The 21,749-nt window shown below is 45.4% G+C and overlaps 1 protein-coding gene across 2 annotated transcripts in view; it reads right to left on the bottom strand.

Annotated features, from left to right (window-relative positions):
* Positions 1-58: 58 nt before the first annotated feature.
* Positions 59-21,749, bottom strand: part of KCTD10 (potassium channel tetramerization domain containing 10) — a 33,781-nt gene continuing 12,090 nt past the window's right edge. Inside the window, exons 3-7 of one of the 2 annotated variants that reach the window (XM_036822854.1) lie at positions 18,364-18,533; positions 15,655-15,744; positions 15,279-15,331; positions 13,791-13,986; positions 59-1,854 (exon numbers count right to left, since the gene is read on the bottom strand). In XM_036822854.1, the coding sequence (XP_036678749.1) occupies positions 1,630-1,854; positions 13,791-13,986; positions 15,279-15,331; positions 15,655-15,744; positions 18,364-18,533 (734 nt within the window). In that variant the 3' untranslated portion in view covers positions 59-1,629. The remainder of the gene's footprint in view (positions 1,855-13,790; positions 13,987-15,278; positions 15,332-15,654; positions 15,745-18,363; positions 18,534-21,749) is intronic. The other variant, XM_036822855.1, reaches the window with a different exon arrangement.

Here is a 21,749-nt window from a genome sequence, read left to right as displayed (position 1 = left end):
AAGTTTCCCACACAACAGTTTAAAAAGCATCTACCCGATACATGATTTTTAGGTTGGGTCATGATTGTTTTAAAGTTTTATTGTAGGCTTTGCTGCTGGATACAAAATAAAGGCATACAACTGTCACAAGTAGGGCAGGATGTACAAAGTCTAAGCTGTAAAAACCATTTCAAAATATAAACTCGTTTTGTTCGAATACACTGTATCAAAGGCTGCCCGTATTCATACCTTTGGTATAAAATGGTAACGTTTCCCTTGAATAGCGGACAAAACCCATCCATACCTTACACACATCCGAATCTCCTTGGAACTACTCTATCAGCCTAGTCTTAAGCACCCACATTCGTCACCACTCCCTCTGTGCGTCACGGGCGCGGAGGAGACGGGGAGGTAGGTAACCGAGAACGTCCGTCCCACACGAGCGCCGTGCAGGCAGCAGGGCTCCAGTGCGGGCCACCCAGGCCCCACGGGCACACATCCTCATCCACAGTCGCACACGTCCCTTAAACAAACATGAACACGCACACTGACCGGACCCAAAAGGATCTGCACGTCCTCTCCGTCTGCTCACCGACGGCCACGCCACACTGTGTAAGAATCAGAGACGGGAAGGGGTCTCCAGGTGACGGCTGCACTGACAGCAAGTGAGCCGTCCTGAGGCTGCTGGTGTGAGCAGTGGTCCCGTCTGGACGCCAGAACAGAGTCTGGGGCCATGTTTAATTTCTTCTAAGCAAAGGGCAGGGCATCCGCTGGGGGCAATAAGTCCCACTTAACGGGGCAGAAGGCCAAGGAGGAAGGAATGGAGCCCACCGGGCAGTGGTCTGTGCGCTATGCCCGTAAGCAGGCCAGGCAGCCTTCCCAGAATGGAGTGGGTCAACAAGGAGGGCAGAGGAAGGGGCAGCTCTGCTCTCGGCCAGACCCTGCGGGGTCCCAACGAGCACCAGACCACAGATCAGCAGAAGGGGCAACAGGCCTGCCCCTTCAACAGAGCTGGGCATCCAGAGCCACACTAGGAACAGCGGCTGAGAGGCAGGAACCCCCCAGGTGGGATCTCCACTGCTACGAGCTGTGGTCCTTCAACAAGCTCTAGGATCGATGCCCGGGGCGGGATGGGCTGTTCTCAAAGCCGTGGAGCCTGTGCCGGGCATGGGGATGGGGCCAGGGTGCTGGGGTAGAGTCAGGAAACACTGAGCTCGCAGACACCGCTGGTGACCGCCGACTACAGGACCCGTCTCAGAGCTGACAAACTGAACCCTGGAGGGAAGGCGACCCGAGAAGCTCCAAGAGGCAGTCAACACCCACAGAAATAAATACTGCAGACAAGTTCTCACATACACACCACACCCATTCATCCTCTTCCTCCAGAACCAGGAAAGCCTGGCTCCAGTGCTTCTCGGATTCTCAGGAAGGCAGAGACCTTGGACCCAGCTTGTTCAATAGCAGGGGTGTGTTCACCTGGGTAAAGACAATCCATTCACCTGGTCGAGAAATACCAAAATCGTCATCTGGCTTTTTATGCAGTCTCTCCGGGCTCGGGGGGAAGTGGGAGGCCCGGGAGCTCTCGGGGGATCTGCGTGCACAGCAGGGAGGAGCAGGGCGGGCGGGCGCGCTCGGGGGCCCCCTGCCCGCTCACTGGTGGAGGTGGGCCCGGTCGTCCGGGCGCTTGATGTGGATCCGCCGCACGCGCTCGATCCGCTCCCGCTCCCGCTCCTCGTCCTCGTCCAGGTGGTGGGAGCGTCCGGCCGCCCCACCCGTGGCCTCCAGGAGTGCGTTGTCAGGTCCCCGGCCATCCTGGGCCTCATACAGCAAAATATTCAGGGTCTCCTCATAGATCCGGGCTTCAGGGAACTCCACCTGTAGCCCCACAACACACAAGGCGGGTACGTTAGCATCTCAAACCCCCCACCCCACCACCTCTGCCGCCACCCAGGACTTCTGAGCAGGGCCATCTGTCTACACCAGGCCCCTAAGACTCCGTAAGACCATCGTTATTATGTTTGAAGCAGTTTTTATTTTCAATACGCAACACTTACACATGGCACTAAATTCACAAGAGACAAAAGGGATACAGTGAAACAGATCTCCCTGCCCTCTCTGCCCCCCAGTTTGCCTTCCTTTGGACATTTACGTCATTCCCAATGTGTTGCTTCTAACAATCAGGCTGCACCCCTGTACACGAGGCATTCCACACCTTAAAAGGAGCATCCTTTCTGAACAGGGACCAGCTGGGGACCCTCATAAAATGGACACAGTCCCTCCCACTCAGTAAAGCGCTGCGTGTGCTTACTGCCCTTCGGGGTCAGGCGCCGTGAACTAGATAGAGGTGGGTCCCAGGCAATCAGTAAAAAATGGTAAAGCGCTTGAAATGTTCTGCCAGGGAAGATACTGATTATGCAAAAACCCAAGTGGAACATCTGTGCAGTTACGTGAGACAACGAACCATGAGTGTCAGCTCCAAAGCACAGCTCCCGGAAGTATGGGATGGAAGAGGAAACTGGCCCTGAAGGGGCAGCCATCCCAACACCAACTCCCTGGAGAAAGGAAGGAGCCCTTAGGGACAAGAGGCAGAGCGAAGGGAGCCAGGAGAGGGGCTCTGGCCTCCATCCCGGCTCCACCACTAACCAGCCGCACGAACGTGAGCACAGGCTCACTCCGGAACCTGTCCACGAATCTATACACAGCTGGGATCCGACCACAAGGTCTCTCAGTGCCTTTGCTCGCTGTTAAGCTCTAAAAACGTAAAGTCACTATTTTAAAGTTTAATCAATATGATGGTTAGCTTTTGAATATCCAAGGGCAGAGGCAATCCATGTATATAAAAAAACCAAACTATGACAAAATGGAGAGTCTAGTTACAGGTGGAATTCACAGCCCTAAAGAAAAGAGGCACATCTTGTTAACACAGGAGGAAAAGTGAACAATTCTGGTCCCCCCACTATCTTTGAAAGGAAAAAAAAGAAACTCAGTGTTTTTCCCTTCCTGGCTACCTTAGAACAATACATACCTTTTAGGATACATTCTAAATACTAATGAATCAAATGTTTTAAGAAGTTAAAAAAAAAAGGGCTTCCCTGGTGGCGCAGTGGTTGAGAATCCACCTGCCAATGCAGGGGACATGGGTTCAATCCCTGGTCCAGGAAGATCCCACATGCCACGGAGCAACTAAGCCCACGAGCCACAACTACTGAGCCCGCATGCCACAACTACTGAAGCCCGTGTGCCTCGAGCCCATGCTCCACAACAAGAGAAGCCACCACAATGAGAAGCCCACGCACCGCAACGAAGAGTAGCCCCTGCTCGCTGCAACTAAAGAAAGCCTGAACGCAGCAACAAAGACTCAATGCAGCCAAAAATAAACAAACAAAAAAAACACGTACCCTTTAAAAAAAAAAAGTAGTTAAAAAAAGATTTTTAACTCTGGTTTCTACTTTGTGGTCTGATTTTCTCTCATTTGCATTTTGCTTCTGAGGCTGCTCTAGCATCACACAGAGCTGTGGGCTCCTGGGACTGCAGTGAGGATAATAACCTGAGCAGGTGACCTACAGATCTGTACAAAGGTGACTAGAGGCATGACCTGCTGCATGTGTCCCTGGTCATCAGATTTCCCCAGATAGGTTGAAAAGGAAATGACACAGTGTATGGGATGATTTAAAAAAAAAAAGCACAATCAAGATGGTAGAATAGTAGGACATGAACCTTACCCTTCTCCCACAAATATAGCAAAAAGACATCTACATGTGGAATGATTCTCACAGAATATCTACTGAACGCTGGCAGAAGACCTTAGACTGCTGAAAGGGCAAGAAAATCTCCACGTAACCGGGTAGGAAGAAAGAAAAAAGAAGAAGGAAAAGAAAAGAAAAAGAAAGTGAGAAAGGAATCGGGACGGGACCTGTGTCACTGGGAAGGAGCTGTGAAAAAGAGGAAAGGTTCCTGCACCCTGGGAAGCCCCCTCACCGGCAGGGAGATGGGCCGGGACAGAAGGAGAGCTTCAGAGCCTCAGAGGATAAAACAGCAGCCGGTTTGCAGCAGCCAAAGCAGAGGGAGGACTGCACAGTCAGTCAGTGCTGCCGCCCTGCACTCCCCAGCCTGACACACGAGTCTGCCAGTGCTGGCGGGGGCTGGGTGCTGGAACTCGGGCTTCAGAGATCAGAACCGGGGAGAGGACCGGGGTTGGCACGCTGTGCAGACGGACTGGGGGGGCTGGAATCCAGTGTGACCACGGCTGGGGGCGTATGCAGGGGAAGCCTGGGCCACCTTAGACGCCAGTCGCCATTGTTTGGGGGGTGCACGAGGGGAGGGGTGGGATCTAGATTGTAGCCTTTTTCTCTGTGCGTGTGCTTGCAGAGGGCAGGACACCACCTGCATGGGCTCCAGGAGCAGTCGTAGCGCCCCCCCCCCACCGCCCCCAGACACCAGGAGTGGTTTCAGGCTACCATCACCTCCCTCCTGGACCCCAGGAGGGGTTGCAGGGCCCCCACTGCTGCCCGCCCAAACTCCAGGAGTGGCTGTGAGATGCCATCATGCCCACCATGTGCTCTGGGGGTGTGCCCGAGCTGCCCGCCGCCACCAAGAACCCAGGACTGGGCATCAGCCACTGCATCTGCACACCCCCATCAAGGGGATAATGACCAGCACACACTGAAGAGAAAGGCCACGGGCATCCATCCTAAAAACTGCCCTCGCACCAAATATATTAAACTCACAAAAGCTACACAGGGATGACCCCACGTATAAACAGCCCTCCAAGGCCACAGTAGACAATTGTTTCTCTGAAACTCACAAACAGAAATATGTAAAATGAAGAAGCAGAAGAACTACTCCCAGTTAAAAGACCCCTGAAGGAACAAAGAGTGAAACAGACCCCTTCAGTCTAATAGGCACTGATTTCAAAAAGAAGATAATGAAAATACCGAAGGAATTAAGAAAGGCTATTGAAAGAAATGCAGAGTACTGTAAAAAGGAACTAGAAACTATAAAAAGGAACCAAAAAAAATTAGAAAACTCATTTGCAGAGATGAAAGCTGAGTTAAAGGCAATGAATAGCAGAATGAATAATGCAGAAGAATAAATAAGTGATCTGGAAGATAAAATAATGGAAATCACCCAATCAGGATAGCAGATAGAAAGCTAAATGAAAAAAACTGAAATTAATCTAAGAGACCTGTGGGATAATATAAAGTGTGCCAACCTACGCAGAATAGGGACTCCAGAAGGGAAAGAAAGAGTAAAGGGGATCGAAAATGTATTTGAAGAAATTATGGCTGAAAACTTCCCAAACCTAAAGAAAGAAACATACCCAGGTACCGGAAGCTCAGAGGGTCCCAAACAAGATAAACCCAAAAAGACCTACACCAAGACGTATTATAATAAAAATGGCAAAAGTTAAAGATAAAGAGAGAATTCTAAAGGCAGCAAGAAGAAAACAGAGTTAATTACAAGGGAACCACCCCATAAGACTATCAGCTGATTTCTCTACAGAAACGTTGCAGGCCAGAAGGGGGTGGCAAGATATATTCAAAGTCCTAAAAGGGAAAAAATCTGCAACCTAAGATACTCTACCCAGTAAGACTATCACTTAGAATAGAAGGAGAGATAAAGAATTTCTCAGAAAAGAAAAAATAAAAGAACATAGCAATACTAAACCTATCCTAGAGGAAATATTGAAAGGTCTTCTCTAAATAGAAAAGAAGTAAAATTCTATAGGAAAGAGAAAATCACAATTAGAAAATAAATCACTTAAAAAAGCCAGTACAGGGCTTCCCCGGTGGCACAGTGGTTGAGAATCCGCCTGCCAATGCAGGGGACACAGGTTCGAGCCCTGGCCCGGGAAGATCCCACATGCCGCGGAGAACTAAGCCCATGCGCCACAACTACTGAGCCCGTGAGCCACAACTACTGAAGCCCACATGCCTAGAGCCCATGCTCCACAACAAGAGAAGCCACCGCAATGAGAAGCCTGCACACCACAACGAAGAGTAACCCCCAATCGCCGCAACTAGAGAAAGCCCGTGAGCAGCAACAAAGACCCAACACAGCCAAAAAAAAAAACACAAAAACACAAAAAAAATTTTCTGTGAAAGTGATGATAATGACAATGAACAGCAAAAGGATGAACATGAAGATGTAAAAGAGGACATCAAGGTCATAAAATGTGGGGAGGAGAGTTAGAAAATGTAGATTTTTTTTCCCCCTAGAATGTGTTTGAGCCTATATGACCACCAGTCTAAGGCAAATATATATAGGAAGGGCTTCACATACTTGAAAAACAGGGTAACCACAAATCAAAAACATACAATAGATTCACAAAAACCGGAAAGAACATAAGTATAATGCAAAAGCATATCATCAAGCCACAAAAGGAAAAACGAAAAGAAAAAGGGACAAAGAATATAAAACAACAGGAAAACAAGGTTTAAAATGGCAATAAATACATATCTATCAATAATTACCCTAAATGTCAATGGACTAAATGCTCCAGTCAAAAGACACAGAGTGGCAGATTGGATTAAAAAAATGAGAGCCTACAATACGCTGCCTACTAGAGACCCACTTCAGGGCAAAGGACACACAAAGACTGAAAGTGAAGAGATGGAAAAAGATATTTCATGCAAACGGAAGTGACAAGAAAGTGGGGGTCACAATACTAATATCAGACAAAACAGACTTTAAACCAAAGCCCATAAAGAAAGATAAAGAAGGACATTATATAATGATAAAAGGATCAATATAAGAAAAGGATTTTATACTCATCAACGTATATGCACCTAATATAAGAGCACCCAAATACATAAAACAAATACTAACAGACGTAAAGGGAGAAAATTGACAGGAATACAATATTGGGTTGGCCAAAAAGTTCGTTCTGGTTTTCCCATAAGATGTTACAGAAAAACCGGAACGAACTTTTTGGCCAACCCAACAGTGGGAGACTTTAACACCCCACTCACATCAATGGACAGATCTTCCAGACAGAGACTCAATAAGGCAACAGAAATACTAAATGATACAATAGCACAGTTAGACTTAATTGATATTTTCATGACATTACATCCAAAAAAACCAGAATACACATTCTTTTCAAGTGCACATGGAACATTCTCTAGGATTGACCACATACTAGGGCACAAAACAAGCCTCAACAAATTTAGGAGTACAGAAATTATCTAAAGCATCTTTTCTGACACAACAGCATGAAACTAGAAATTAGCCACAGAAAAAGAAATGAGAAAAAAAAAATTGCATGGAGACTAAACAACATGCTACTAAAAAACCAATGGGTCAACGATGAAATCAAAGAGGAAATTAAAAAATACCTTGAGACAAGTGACAATGAAAATACAACCATACAAAATTTATGGGATGCAGCAAAAGCAGTTCTTACAGGGAACTTCATAGAGATACAGGCCTTCCTCAAAAAAATGAGAAAAATCTCAAATAAACAACCTAACCTACCACTTAGAAGAATTAGAAAAAGAAGAAAAAACAAAACCTAGTCACCAGAAGGAAGGAAATAATAAGATCAGAGGGGAAATAGAGATTTTTAAGAACAACATAGAAAAATCAATAAAACCAAGAGCTGGTTCTTTGAAAGGATAAACAAGATTGATAAACCTCTGGCCAAGCTCACAAAGAAGAAAAGAGAGAGAACTCAAATAAACAAATTAGAAATGAAAAAGGAGACATAACAATGGATACCGCAGGAATACAAAAAACCATAAGGGAATACTAAGAACAATTTTATGCCAACAAATTCAACAACCTAGAAGAAATGGACAAGTTTCTAGAAACATACAGCCCACCAAAACTGAATCAAGAAGAAACAGATAATTTGAACAGACCAATCAATAGAACTGAAATAGAATCTATAATTTAAAAACTCCCTACAAACAACAGTCCAGAACCAGACAGTTTCACAGGCAAATTCTACCAAACATACAAACAAGAACTTATACCTATCCTTCTCAAACTCTTCCAAAAAATTGAAGAGGAGGGAACATTCCCAAGGACATTCTATGAAGCCACCATCACTCTGATACCAAAACCAGAAAAGGACACCACCAAAGAAGAAAATTACAGGCCAATATCTTTGATGGTATAGGTGCAAAAATTCTCAACAAAATATTAGCAAACCAAATCCAACAACACATAAAAAAGATCATACATCACAACCAAGTGGGATTCATCCCAAATTCATAAGGATGGTTCAACATATGCAAATCAACATGATACACCACATAAACAAAAGACAAAAACCACATGATCATCTCAATAGATGCAGAAAAGGCATTTAACAAAAATGCAACATCCATTCATGATAAAAACTCTTACCAAAATGGGTATAGAGGGGACATATCTCTAAATAGTAAAAGCTATTTATGACAAACCCACAGCCAATATAATACTCAATGGTGAAAAGCTGAAAGCCTTCCCGCTAAAATCTGGAACAAGACAAGGATGCCCACTGTCGCCACTTCTATTCAACATAGTATTGGAAGTCCTAGCCACAGTAATCAGATGAGAAAAAGAAATAAAAGGTATCCAAATAGGAAGGGAAGAGGTAAAATTGTCATTATATTTAGATGATATAATACTATATAGAGAAAAACCCTAAGGACTCCACACAAAAACTACTAGAACTGGTAAATGAATTCAGCAAGGTAGCAGGACACAAGATTAACATACAGAAATTGGTTGCATTTCTTCACACCAAAAATGAAGTATGAGAAAGGGAATGTAAAAAAAATCAATACCTTTTAAAATCGCAACCCCCCAAATAAAATACTTAGGAATAAACCTCACCAAGGCGGTGAAAGACTTATATGCTGAGAACTATAAAACGTTAATAAAGGAAACTGAAGATGATTCAAAGAAATGGAAAAATATCCCATGCTCCTGGGTTGGAAGAATTAATACTGTTAAAATGGCCATATTACCTAAAGCAATCTACAGATTTAACATGATCCCTATCAAATCACCCATGACATTTTTCACACAACTACAGCAAATAGTCCTAAAATTCACATGGAACCATAAAAGACCCAGAATTGCCAAAGCAATTCTGAAGAAAAAGAACAAAGCAGGGGGCATAACCATTTCAGACTTCAGATAATACTACGAAGCTACAGTAATCAAAACAGTGTGGTACTGGCACAGAAACAGATATATGGATGGATGGAACAGTATAGAGAGCCCAGAAATAAACCCATACATCTACAGTCAATTGATCTTCAACAAAGGAGGCAAGAATATACAATGGGAAAAAGTCTCTTCAGCAAGCGGTGTTGGGAAAATTGGACAGCCACATGTAAATCAATGAAGTTAGAACACACCCTCTCACCACACACAAAAATAAACTCAAAATGGCTTAAAGACTTAAACGTAAGACATGACACCATAAAGCTCCTAGAAAAGATCATAGGCAAAACATTCTCTGACATAAATCATACGAATGTTTTCTTAGGTCAGTCTCCCAAGGCAATAGAAATAAAAACAAAAATAAACAAATGGGACCTAATCAAACTTACAAGCTTTTGCACAGTAAAGGAAACCATAAACAAAACGAAAAGACAACCTACAGGATGGGAGAAAATATTTGCAAATAATGCGACCAACGAGGGCTTAATTTCCAAAATATACAAACAGTCATACAACTCAACAACAAAAAAACAAACATACCAATCACAAAATGGGCAGAAAACCTAAAGAGACATTTCTCCAAAGAAGAAATACCGATGGCCAATAGGCATATGAAAAGATACTCAACATCACTAAATATTAGAGAAATGCAAATCAAAACTACAATGAACTACATTCTCACACCAGTCAGAATGGCCATCATTAAAAAGTCTACACAACATCATTAATCAACTACAATATAAAATAAAAATTTAAAAATTTTTTGGTAATTGCAATCATTGTTGCTTTTGTTGTGGTCATCCATTTACAATACTTGGTGTCAGTTTATTTATCTCTTGTAAAAATAAAATACAGTGTGTGTGTGTGAAAAAAAAAGTTTAATAGGCTGAATTATATCAATTAATTTTCCAATGTTAAGCCAATCTTACATACATGGAATGAATTCTATTTGGTCATGCTGTATTGCACTTTTTATATACTGTTGGATCCAGTTTGATAAAATTTTGTTTAGAATGTTTGCATGTAAAAAACAAAAAAAGTAAATGAGCTATCAAGCTAAAAAATACAAATTAATTAATTAATTAAAAGAAATGATCATTGTTGAATCCCAATGTTAGTATTTTGGTATATTTTCTTCTATTTTTTTCCTGTTTATGGTTACATAGTTGTAATTATGATGTGTATATGATTTTTATCCTGATTTTTTTTCATTTAATATTGTTGAACATCCTTGAAATTTATCAGAGGTTCATATTGAAAGTTTTGATAGGGCTTCCCTGGTGGCGCAGTGGTTGAGAATCTGCCTGCCAATGCAGGGGACACAGGTTCGAGCCCTGGTCTGGGAAGATCCCACATGCTGTGGAGCAACTAGGCCCCTGAGCCACAATTACTGAGCCTGCGCGTCTGGAGCCTGTGCTCCGCAACAAGAGAGGCCGCGATAGTGAGAGGCCCGCGCACCGTGATGAAGAGTGGCCTCCACTTGCCACAACTAGAGAAAGCCCTCGCACAGAAACAAAGACCCAACACAGCCATAAAATAAATAAATAAATAATTTTTTAAAAAAAAGAAAGTTTTGATAATGTTTACATTCATTAATACCATTTGAGCATATATTTTTACCTTTCTTTTTTACAAGTTTATTAACGTAGAATTTTGTACAATAAATTTCTCATACATAAAGTAGGCAATTTGATGAGCTATGACAGCTATATGCACACATGAAACTACCATCACAATCAAGATATGGAACATTTCCATCACCCCCAAAGGTTTTATCATGCCCCATTACAATTATCCCTCCCCAGGCAAGCACTCTTATTTTCTACCATTGTGTGCATTTTCTAGAATTTTATATGAAAGGAATCCTACAGGATATACTGGGGTTTTTTTTGTTTTTTTTTTTTGGTCTAGCTTCTGTCATTCAGCCTAATGCATTTGAGACTCATCCATGTTGTTACATGTATCCGTAGTTTTTACCTTTTTATCACTGACTGGTATGCTGTTGTACAGCATGTAATTTTCTTCATAAAATGTCCAGAGAACAACAAAACCACACTGAGATTCAGATGCCAGGCACCTCCTATATACATCTGACTCACGGTGCCTGTGAATTAAATTCAGCCCTCAACATAATTATATATTTTCATAAGTCATAGAATTTGAGGTCATTTACAAATAATGAAAATCCCTAACGTTAAATTCATTCACTTATTCATTCATTCATTCAAGATATGTAACTTTGCTAGGTACTTCTAGGTACTTGAGCTACATCAGCAAACCAAACAACTTTTCCTTGCTGAGATCATATTGTAATAGGAAAAGGTAGGAGATTATATTTCTAATAAGTAGTAAATATAAACATGTAAATCATCTAGTTTTGTAGATGTTCGTAAGTTTTACATAAAAAAGAAAAAATTGAGCTGGGTAAGGCAGATTGGGAGTACCAGGAGTGTGTTTGGGGGACAGAAGTTGGTTTTAAGTTTAAATAGAGTGATCAGAATAAGCCTTAGTGAGGTCTGAGTTTTAAAATCTGACAAAGTCAGGGATCTATCTATCATAGCATTTTCTACTGAATTCTTTGTAAACATTATATGGCTATATAATATTCAGTTGAGTGGTTACATCATAATTCGCTTAGTTAGAGCTATAGATGAACATTCAGATTAGCTCTAATTTTCATTGCTATATATAATGTCTCTATGAACATTGTTGTGAATAAAGCTTTTGAATTGTCTATTGTGTACTTAGGATAGATTTTGAAGAAGTACAGTTATTGTAAAAAAGGACATGAACTTTTTTCTTTTACTTTTTAAGATTTTTAAAATGTTGAATCATTATTGTATTCCTAAGATTAAATCCTCCTTAGATATTATATATTATTTTCTAACATTGTTAGATTCACTTTAACTTTAAATTATGATTTTACATCTATTTAAAAAATAAAACGGACCTATAAAAAAATTTTTTTAATTTAAAAATTAAACACAAAAAAATTAAATAAAATACCTTCAAAAAAAAGAAAAAGGTCTACAAATAACAAATGTTGGAGAGGGTGTGGAAAAAAGGGAACCCTCCTACACTGTTGGTAGGAATGTAAGTTGGTGCAGCCACTGTGGAAAACAGTGTAGAGGTTTTCCTCAGAAAACTAAAAACAGAATTACCATATGATCCTGCAATCCCCGGGCATATACCCAGACAAAACTATAATTCAAAAAAAGATACACGCACCCCTATGTTCATAGCAGCACTATTCACAATAGCCACGACATGGAAACAACCTAAATGTCCATCAACAGATGAATGGATAAAGAAGATGTGGTACATATATACAATGGACTACTATTCAGCCATAAAAAAGAAAGAAATAATGCCATTTGCAGCAACATGTATGCAACTAGAGATTATCTTACTAAGTGAAGTAGGTCAGAAAGAGAAAGACAAATACCATATGATATCACTTACATGTGGAATCTAAATTATGACACAAATGAACCTATCTATGAAACAGAAACAGAATCATGGACACAGAGAATAGACTGGTGGTTGCCGAGGGGGATGGGAGAGGGATGGATTGGGAGTTTGGGATTAGCAGATGCAAACTGGTATATATAGGATGGATAAACAACAAGGTCCTACTGTATAGCACAGGGAACTATATTTAATATCCTGTGATAAACCATAATGGAAAAGAATGTGAAAAAGAATGTATATATATATATATATATATATAACTGAGTCACTCTGCTGTACAGCAGCAATTAACACAACATTATAAATCAACTATACTTGAATAAAAAGAAAAAAAAAGAAGGGAGGAAAACAAAAAACAAAAAACAACCCAGTCACATAGCCTAAGGAGGAGGGTAGGCAAGCAGAAACCTAAAGGGAGTGAATATCAATTAACAGTGGACCAGATCTCTAACCACACTCTGCAGCACAATCTAGCTTTGCAAAACAGCACAGGGACAGAAGCCAAGGGAGAGGTCAGGTCCACTGGTTTGCAGAGGATGACATAAAAATGGGTCCAGAGTCCAGATCAGTCAGGGAGTCATGTGCTGGGAAGAAGCCACCCAGATTCACGAGGAGTGCTGAGGGGGCCCCGTGAGGGTGGAGGGCTGCCCAAGTCAGTGGGTAAGAGGAGGACAGATGACAAGGAAGTAGTAGCTCATGACCAGAAGGCCAAGGTCAAGACCTTGAAGGTAGCACTGCGCCTGATGAGACGGATGGGGCCAGTGTGGTGGGAAACAGCGTCGAGCGGAAGACAGAAAGGAGCTGGCACAGGTCAGGTCAGATCAGATCGCTGATGGGATCAGATCGCTGATGACAGAGGAGAAAATGCAGGCAGCAGGGTACACACGGGTACAAGGACCCGTCTGAATCAACCTTTACGGAAAAGGAACCCAGGAGCAGTATGACTGTGTATACTTAGTGGGTGTCAGAAAGGAAACGCCATTCTGTTTTTCCAAGCCTACATCTGCATCTTTCCAGGGCCCAAAAGAGAATGAATATTTGAACAATGAGCAGTCATGAGTCAAGGAAAGCATTTTTAGAGCCCTTCCCTCTTGAAGTGTATTTTGCTCAAGGAGAAAGGGAAGTTTTTCAAATACAGATTTCAGACCAGCCATTCAGAACCGTCCTCTGGAGGCCCTTACCTTGGTCTGTTTCTTCTCGGTGGCGTAGACGATAGAGGTACAGCAGACTTCAGCGATCTTGCGGCCCTGGCCATAGAAGGACCAGCAGCAGATTTCGTCCCCAATGACATCCTTTATGAACAGGACCCTTCCATTAAAGCGCAGGGACAGCTTATCAAACAGTTCGATGTTCTTCAACATATTGTCGTCAGAATTGCTGCAAGAGAGCATTTGATAAGGTGATTGATTACAAGCTGGTGTTAACAGCCACCACTAGTGGGGGAGTGTTTCCACACACCGGGCCCATTATCTCCACCATCCCTTTTCAACCTCACAGTAAGCCCGTGAAGAAGGCACTACAGTCCCCAAAGCTCAACGGAAAGCAAGGGTCAGAGAAATTAGGGGACTGCCTGCGGCCAAAAACTAATAAATGGCAGAGCTGAGCCTCAAAAAGACAGCTCTGGCCTCTAAGTCTGCGCTCCTCACCAGCGTGCTAGAGCGGACGCCCTGCTGTGCAACAGCCAGGGATGAAATGGTGAAACCACGGGGTCTGCAGGCACAGGCACCAGGTGGGGGACATGGAGGAGAGCCCCACGGAGCCACATGAGAGGATGAGTGACCTGCTCGAGGGAGACTTTTTATCCTGGGTCCATTTATGGGTCTTGAGTAACTTCATCTAATACCCCTACAACCCATAAGTTCCTGATTTAGAGCCACATGTTCCCAAGAGCCAAAAGGCATTCTGGAAACCCGTATATATTGCTAGTGGGAACATAAAACGGCGTAGTCACTTTGGAAAACTGTTCGGCAGGTCCTCAAGTGATTAAACCTAGAGTTACCATAGGACCCAGCAATTGCACTCCTAGGTATCCACCCAAGAGAAATGAAAACATGTACGTGTACATGAATGTCCACAGCAGCATTATTCCTAACGGCCAGAAGGTGGCAACAACCCTAACTGTCCATCAGCTGATGAAAAAGGACAAACAAAACGTAGTCTGTCTGAACAATGGCATATTTTTCAGCCATAAAATGAATGAAGTACCGATGCGTGCTACAACATGGGTGAACTTTGAAAACGTTATGCTAAGTGAAAGAAGCCAGACACGAAAAGCAACATATTATAAGATTCTATATATATGAAATGTCCGGTGTAGGCAAATCCATAGAAACAGAAAGCAAAATAGTGGTTGCCTAGGGCTGGGGGAGATAAGAGGGTGGGGGGACATGGGGAGTGACTGCTAACAGGTACAGGTTTCCTTCTGAGGTGATGAAAATGGTTTAGAATTAGGTAAGTGGTGATGGTTGCACAACTCTGAATATACTAAAAAACACTGAATTGTGTATTTTTAAACGGTGCATTTTATGGTATGTGTGAATTAGATTTCATATCTATCAATCCATCTGGGCATTCTAGAGGTGCAAAAAGGCCACCCTCATCTGAAGGGAACGAGGGGAGCTGGGCCTGGCTGGTGTGAGTGCAGATGTCTTTTCTGGCCAAAACCTTACCTGGTATACGAGTATTTGTTGTTACTTCTGTTGTAGAGCAACTTCACGGCTGGCTGTGGGTTGTTTTAAAAAAAAGGAAGAAGAGAGTCACTTGGAGTGCAGGTGCGAAGGACCGCCGGCTTCCCACAGCGCTGGAGCCCTGCCATCCGCCTGAAGAGGCAGGTAAGTGTAGCCTGCTGGCTGGGGTGGGGCTGGAGAAGGAGACTGCGTGAGCCAGCACCAGGAGAAACACAGAATGAGCTGTACGCTCCCATTCCTGACCCCCTCTCAGGCCTTGCCCAGGCAATTTCGCACATTTTTATTCCAAAACTTACTCAGAAGAACCTCCACCATTTTTGGTAGCAAAAGAAATGCCACAAGGTTGCCTCCACCATACCTTATTTGAAGTCGCTATAAGTTTCTGTTCTTCCTTGGATGAGGTGATGACAGGAACTTTGCAGAAAGGCTCATAAGTATCTTTGTTCTGCTGGAACAAAACATGCTTTCAGCCTGGGAGGCCTGCCCAGCATTGACCTGTTTAAGCTGGCCTTCCGGGCAAAGACGGACTCTGGCGAGGGGAGATGGGGCAGCCATGGCTGGGAAGAGAGGCGGATTCCAGCACCAGTGAAGTAGGATGGGGGACGACCAGGAGTGGAGTTCTCCAGTGAACCTGCTCTTCGGCCAGGACTGTTATATGCCAGGGTGCTTGGCATATAAATACTAACAACGACGACACATTTCACAGCCCAGGAAGCCACTCAAAAGCCACAGCCCAGGAAGCCACCCTAAACATGGCAGATGAAATATGATTGCATCAAAGCTCCTAAAACCCCACTGCAATGACTGCAGAGGAATTATAAGCCCATAAGGAGAGAAAGAATGGGAAAAGTGAAGTCAGCAGACAAAAGACGCCAAAAATTCAAGTCTGGAAAGCAGGTCTCAAATGAGTGATAACCAAGGAGAAGGAGAACGCTGAAACCTAAGTTGGCAGATGGGAAAGAATCCACAGCTGTGAAGGCTGGTGGGCTCAGGGCAAGAGCAGAGCGCTGCTTGCTAGTCGGCAGAAGCACTGCTGAGACCTCCAGATGGATCCCCTACCCCAGCCGGGCAGGAGAAAAGTCCACTTTCCTGGAGCAGTCTGTACAGGAGAGGACAGGGCTGAGTTGCTATTCTGAAAAGGGGGGATTAAGTGAACGATCTACACACTAAATGGTGAGCCCCACCCCCACCCCAGTCCCTTCTCCTACTCAGATCTCAGAAGGCAGCCAGTCAGGCTTATACACGCCAGGCAAGGGAGTGGAGGACTCCTCTACAGGGAACCACCTTTCCAAAAAAAAAAGGCTTACAGATTCTGACATTGAGAGTTCTCACTGAAAAAGCCAGCCTTATCATCTGCCACTGAAGCCCACTGGACAACAATATATACAGTGTTTCAGAGCCTTTACTCTTGAATTTCAACAGACCAAGGACCATCAGATTATACTCGGAAAGCCTCTCAAATATGAGACTGAAACCAAAACAGAGAGAAAAAGTAAGAGAAGGAGTCACACAATGAAGGCAGCAGAAAGAAAACTTCAAATAGTATCATCAGACAGATGAGAGCAGATATCGCATCCCATGAAATAAGATCAGCGTGCTATATAAAAAAGAGCACTCGGAGAACAAGAAAAGGCTCTAGGGAGTTAGAAATACGATAGCAGAAATGAAAAATTCAATAGAAGCGTTGAAAAGATAAAACTGAAAAAATCCTCTGAGAAAATAGAAGGATAAGGGCGACAGAAACTAGGAGGTCAGTCCCGGAGGTTTAATCTCAGACTAACAGAAACCACAAAAAGGAACCCAGAGGGCATGTCTCTAAGACAAAGATGAAACAGAGATTCCCTGATGTGTCTGAACATACCAAAAGGAGACTGAAGTTTCTGAGAATTTAGGGCTGAATTAGGGATGTGTGCTTAGAAAACCAAGCAAACAAAAGACAATGAAGCAATCACTAATTCTGGCAAACTGAAAAGTTACACGAGAAAGGAAACCATCACTGTATACTCTGTGGCTCAACTGTTAACAATATTTACATGACTCAACGTAAACTCTGAGTATGGATTTAATCAAAACTGTGATAAACTATACTGGGAGAAGGAATATATGCATGCAAGTTTGGTAGTGGCTGGGGGTGGTGCATGAGCTAAATTTTAATTTTCTACAGAAATGCCAGTAGATAATGTGGTAAACTGAAAAATCAATAAATAGTATAAGAAATAGGTGAGTAAACAACTGCTGCAAGAATTAAAAGAGGCTGCTGCAGGGGTGGGAGTGGGTGAAAGGCGTATGGTAGTGTTTTTGACATCAACCTAGCCTTACAATACTAACTTGACTTGGTAAATGCTTTACATGCATTACTTTAATAAACATACAAATGAAATAACAAAGTAAAAGCTACAACATTCAGTTAGATTTACAGGGAATTCACAGACTCGCAGTAGCGGCAGGGGTGGTTTGTGCAAATAACAGTTCCTCAGGCAGACTGGCATTGTGGGTACTGCCCCAGTGGAGAGCCACCCAAGAGCCTCACGTTTACAGATCCAATTCCCAGGACAACGCAAAGGGGCTCTTCTGATTCTCCGCCATGTCTTAACTTGCCTTGAAATAAATGGCTGCTGGCTACATCTAGAAGCGTTCTGATTTTGTAGGGATTTTACTGTCCCTAGACTTGACCCCAGTGGTCCTGCCCCAGCTCCAGCTGAGGAGTGAGGGGTGTCTGTCTGTAGAGATTACGCTGGGCTCTCAACACTGACTTGTGGGATGAGAGTAAGTCTCCCAATGAGTCCAGAAAAAGGATCAGGTTTTACACCCCATGGCTCGGTACTGAAGGGTTACAAGGCACACAGGGAGAGGACCCAACACCATGGGGGCTGAAATAAGCCAGAGAGCAGTCAGGTGGCCTCAGCATCACAGGGAAGCCTCTCGGGGGTCGCACAGGCCAGAGGGGAGCAGCTCCGGGGTCAACTCATTAACTCTCACAACAGCTCAATGAGGGAGGGGGACAATGAGAAAGGCAGATGAGTCTGGGGCTCCCCCCGCCCACACGGGGAGAAAGGGTGATACCTACTTGCAGGGCTGCCTGGCACTCTTCCACCAGGCCCTGGACCAGGTAGTACTTGGCTTCTGCCAGCAGCTCCTCGATCTCCCGGCGGCTCTCAGGCAAGGGGACCGCCCCGTCACGAAGGTAGTTGAGTATCGTACCAAAGTGCTTCCCACAGCGGTCAATGAGGATCCAGCCTGCGGTGGGAGGAGGGGGGAGGAGAGCTGGGGTGTCTCTTGGCTCCCACCACCTCCGGGGAGAGGACCACAGAGAGGGTCGCGGCCCCACCTGCCCAGCTACCAGCAAAGGGCTGACCAGGCCCCGCTGGCTGCAGACAAGCAAGCACACCCCGGACTCACTGGTTTGGGCTCCTTTATTTTATTTATTTATTTTTAACTCTTTGGCCACACCGAAGGAAGGATTGAACCGGTACCCCCTGCAAAGGAAGCACGGAGTCTTAACCACTGGACTGCCAGGGAAGTCCACGGCCCCTGGGTCCTGAAAGCATGTTCCTGAAGTACCTCAAAAATCCCTTTGTCAAGAATATCCCAAGAGGGCCTACCCCACACCTGGATAAAATGGGTCCAAATGAGCACATCCCATTGACAGGGGAAAGGCTTCTGGTGTGAAAATATCTACTCCCTTTTTCAACGACGCTTTTTTTCAGACTCCCAAATAACAGAGCCATTTCTAAGGAAGCAGACGGCTCACTGCCGCAGGCTGTGACATCTGACTCCCAAGGGTGAGCCCCAGGCACTCACCAGCACCACCAAGGAAAATTCCATCCAACCCCCACAAGCGTTCAGTGGCTAAGGACAGCGGCCTGAGACAGACGGTGAGCAGCCAGGCCCTGCCGTCAAGCAGCTCCGTCTAACTTGGGGGGATGGCGCTGGCGTTCACGAGACACGGAAACACGTCCCAGCTGCTGACCCGGACCAGGCACAGCGCGAAATCGTGCCTTGGGGGTGGGGGCAAGGCGAGTCCTGCCGCTTCTCAGGGTCTTCTCCAGTCTCCAGTCCTGGCCCTGGCCTGCAGGGCCCGCTCGGCGGCTTCTCGAAATTCCTCCGCTGAAATGCAAGTGCTACTGGGAAGAGGAAAGAGGACTGGAGCCTGGGAAGGGGAGGAGGAGGTACCAGAAGGGGAAGTAGGGATGAAGTGAAGACCAAGGACATCTCAAGAGAAAACGTGAAGCCAGACAGACAGAGAAGTCCCGGCCTTCCTGACAAGCAGGGTCACCCCGGGAAGGGGGCCCCAAGTCTCCTACTGCGCGCTGCAGGTGAGGAAACGCCAGTGCCCAGGGAAGTTAGGAGGTTCACACAGGAATCAGTCATCATTCTCTGCCCCTGCTTTCCCCCAATTTGGGAAAAGAGCCAGGTTTCCACTCTAAGACCACTATGTCTTCCCAAATCCTCCTCAGACCCCGGGCCCCGGATCAGTGGCAGAGGCCAATGGAGGCCACGAGCAGCCAAGGCACCTTCTCACGTCCGGTCACAAGTCGGCCCGCCTCCCCCGAGTCCAGCCCCGCCAAGTGTGCTCAGGTGTTCTAGTGCACTAGTTAGTGTTCTCTGCCGCATCACCAGGAGAGTTGACAACGAGGCCATTTCCACGTTCCACTTTGCAACTACTCCTCAGTCCGCGGTTCCTGGGCCTTTGGTTAAAGGTCCCGTCTCGTCCCTCCAGAGCCTTCTGCGTGGCACTTGCACGCTGCTATGGCTTCCTGAGTACAGCGAGAAGTTAATCCCCAATCTCAGCAAACACAAAGCAAATGTGTGGCCTGGAGTCAGACCCTGGATCCGAGGAAGGACAACGAGGCCTTCCCAGGTGTGGTAAATCCTCTCGCCTCGACAGTGCCCGCTGGACATTATGCAACCACTCCTTTCTCCAGCCGAGACAACAAAGTGCGGACTCAGCATCTGTTCCGCAGCTCAGATGCCTACAGGGGCCTTGAGCACACAAGATGACCAAGTGTGGGTGGGCAGGGAGGACCACAGCACAGGCCCTGCCTCTCCCCGCCCCCCACAAGGGGGCGCTTCTCGCTCCAGCCAAAACTGGCCAGGCAGGAATGAGGCCCAGGGCTGAGAGAGCCCCTGAGGTTCCAGGAGAAGCCAAAAATGCAGATGTCCCTGTGAAATCTCCTGAGTTCTAAAGAACAGCAAACTGATTTTTTTTTTTAAACCTGTCATTAACCCACCACAGGGCAGCCAAAACAGGGCCTGCTGGCCACCAGTTTGTGACCCCTGTGTTACTGTGGATCAAGTGCTCTCCTTCCAGCGAGCCGACAAGGTATGGAAAGACCGTATTATCTTCCCAACAGTTCTTGTTGACGGAGGCTCATTCCCCTGCATTTTCCACAGATGAAAACAGAGGCTCAGAGAGGTTCAGGGACACTCCCAAGTTGGGGAGGCAGAACTAAACCACAAAGAACAAGCAAGGAACTCGTAGGAAAACCCTTCTCATCATACGAAATTGAGAAGACACGTAGAACCTCAGTCTTTGGGAGAAAGGGCAACAAATTCCACCCAGCTGCTCTGGGAAGAAAATGTCTTCGTCTGCCTTTGATGCGTGGACAACGCAGCCGCTCAGAAAGAACGAGGGCCCCTGAAATCAATTACCCAAGTGACAGTCCAGAGTTTCCATAAGCGAACAGGCGGACCGTGACACTGGGCTCTGGCTCAAGAATGCTGTCAGGAAATGCTTGTGGTGAAGGAATCATACTTTGGACAAATAAGGGCAAAAAAAAAGAGCAGAGCCAGGCACGCTCTCCATGAGGTTTCAATTAGCATTTTGACTTCAAAATATTTTAGTTGCTTTCAAAGCAGGAATCGATCCCTTTGAAACAGTCAGCTCCAGTGCCCAGCATATAGACAAGCTAAGGGAAGCCAAGCCAGGTCGGGGCGACCTGGGATCCCCGGCCCCTTCGGCAGGGCTGGGAAGAAGAGTGAGGGGTGTAGACCCGGAGGCTCTGGGGCGGGTTGAGTGAGACAGCACAGGCCTGTACTGGAAACCCAGCTCTGCACCTACTTGCTGGATGACGTCGGTGTCTCACTTAACCTCTCTGTCCGACAGTTTCCTGTTCTAAAGATGGCTCCCCCCTGGGCTGGCGTAAAGGTAAGATGAGAGAACGTACAGGAAGCACAGAGCACAATGCCGGGTCTGCCAGCAGCCATCAAATGAGGTCTCTGACGGTGAGCGCTTTACACACGTCATCATCACCGGGGGACAGAGCGGAGTGGCGGCGGCATCCAGAGGCGGAATGGTCCAGCCCCCAGGAAGGGGGTCTGCGTGGTTTTTGGGGTGCCTGGGAGGAGGCTTGGCTCAGAGTCGGGGGACTGGACCGCCGGGCTTCCCCTTCCCAGCCCCGCCAGCAGACCAGGTACTTCCTCTCTCCCTCCCTCCCCCACCTCCTCCAGGGA

The sequence above is a fragment of the Balaenoptera musculus genome, chromosome 14 (assembly GCF_009873245.2).
Source record: "Balaenoptera musculus isolate JJ_BM4_2016_0621 chromosome 14, mBalMus1.pri.v3, whole genome shotgun sequence".
Lineage (NCBI taxonomy): Eukaryota > Metazoa > Chordata > Mammalia > Artiodactyla > Balaenopteridae > Balaenoptera > Balaenoptera musculus.
This window is presented reverse-complemented; position numbering and strand designations above follow the sequence as displayed.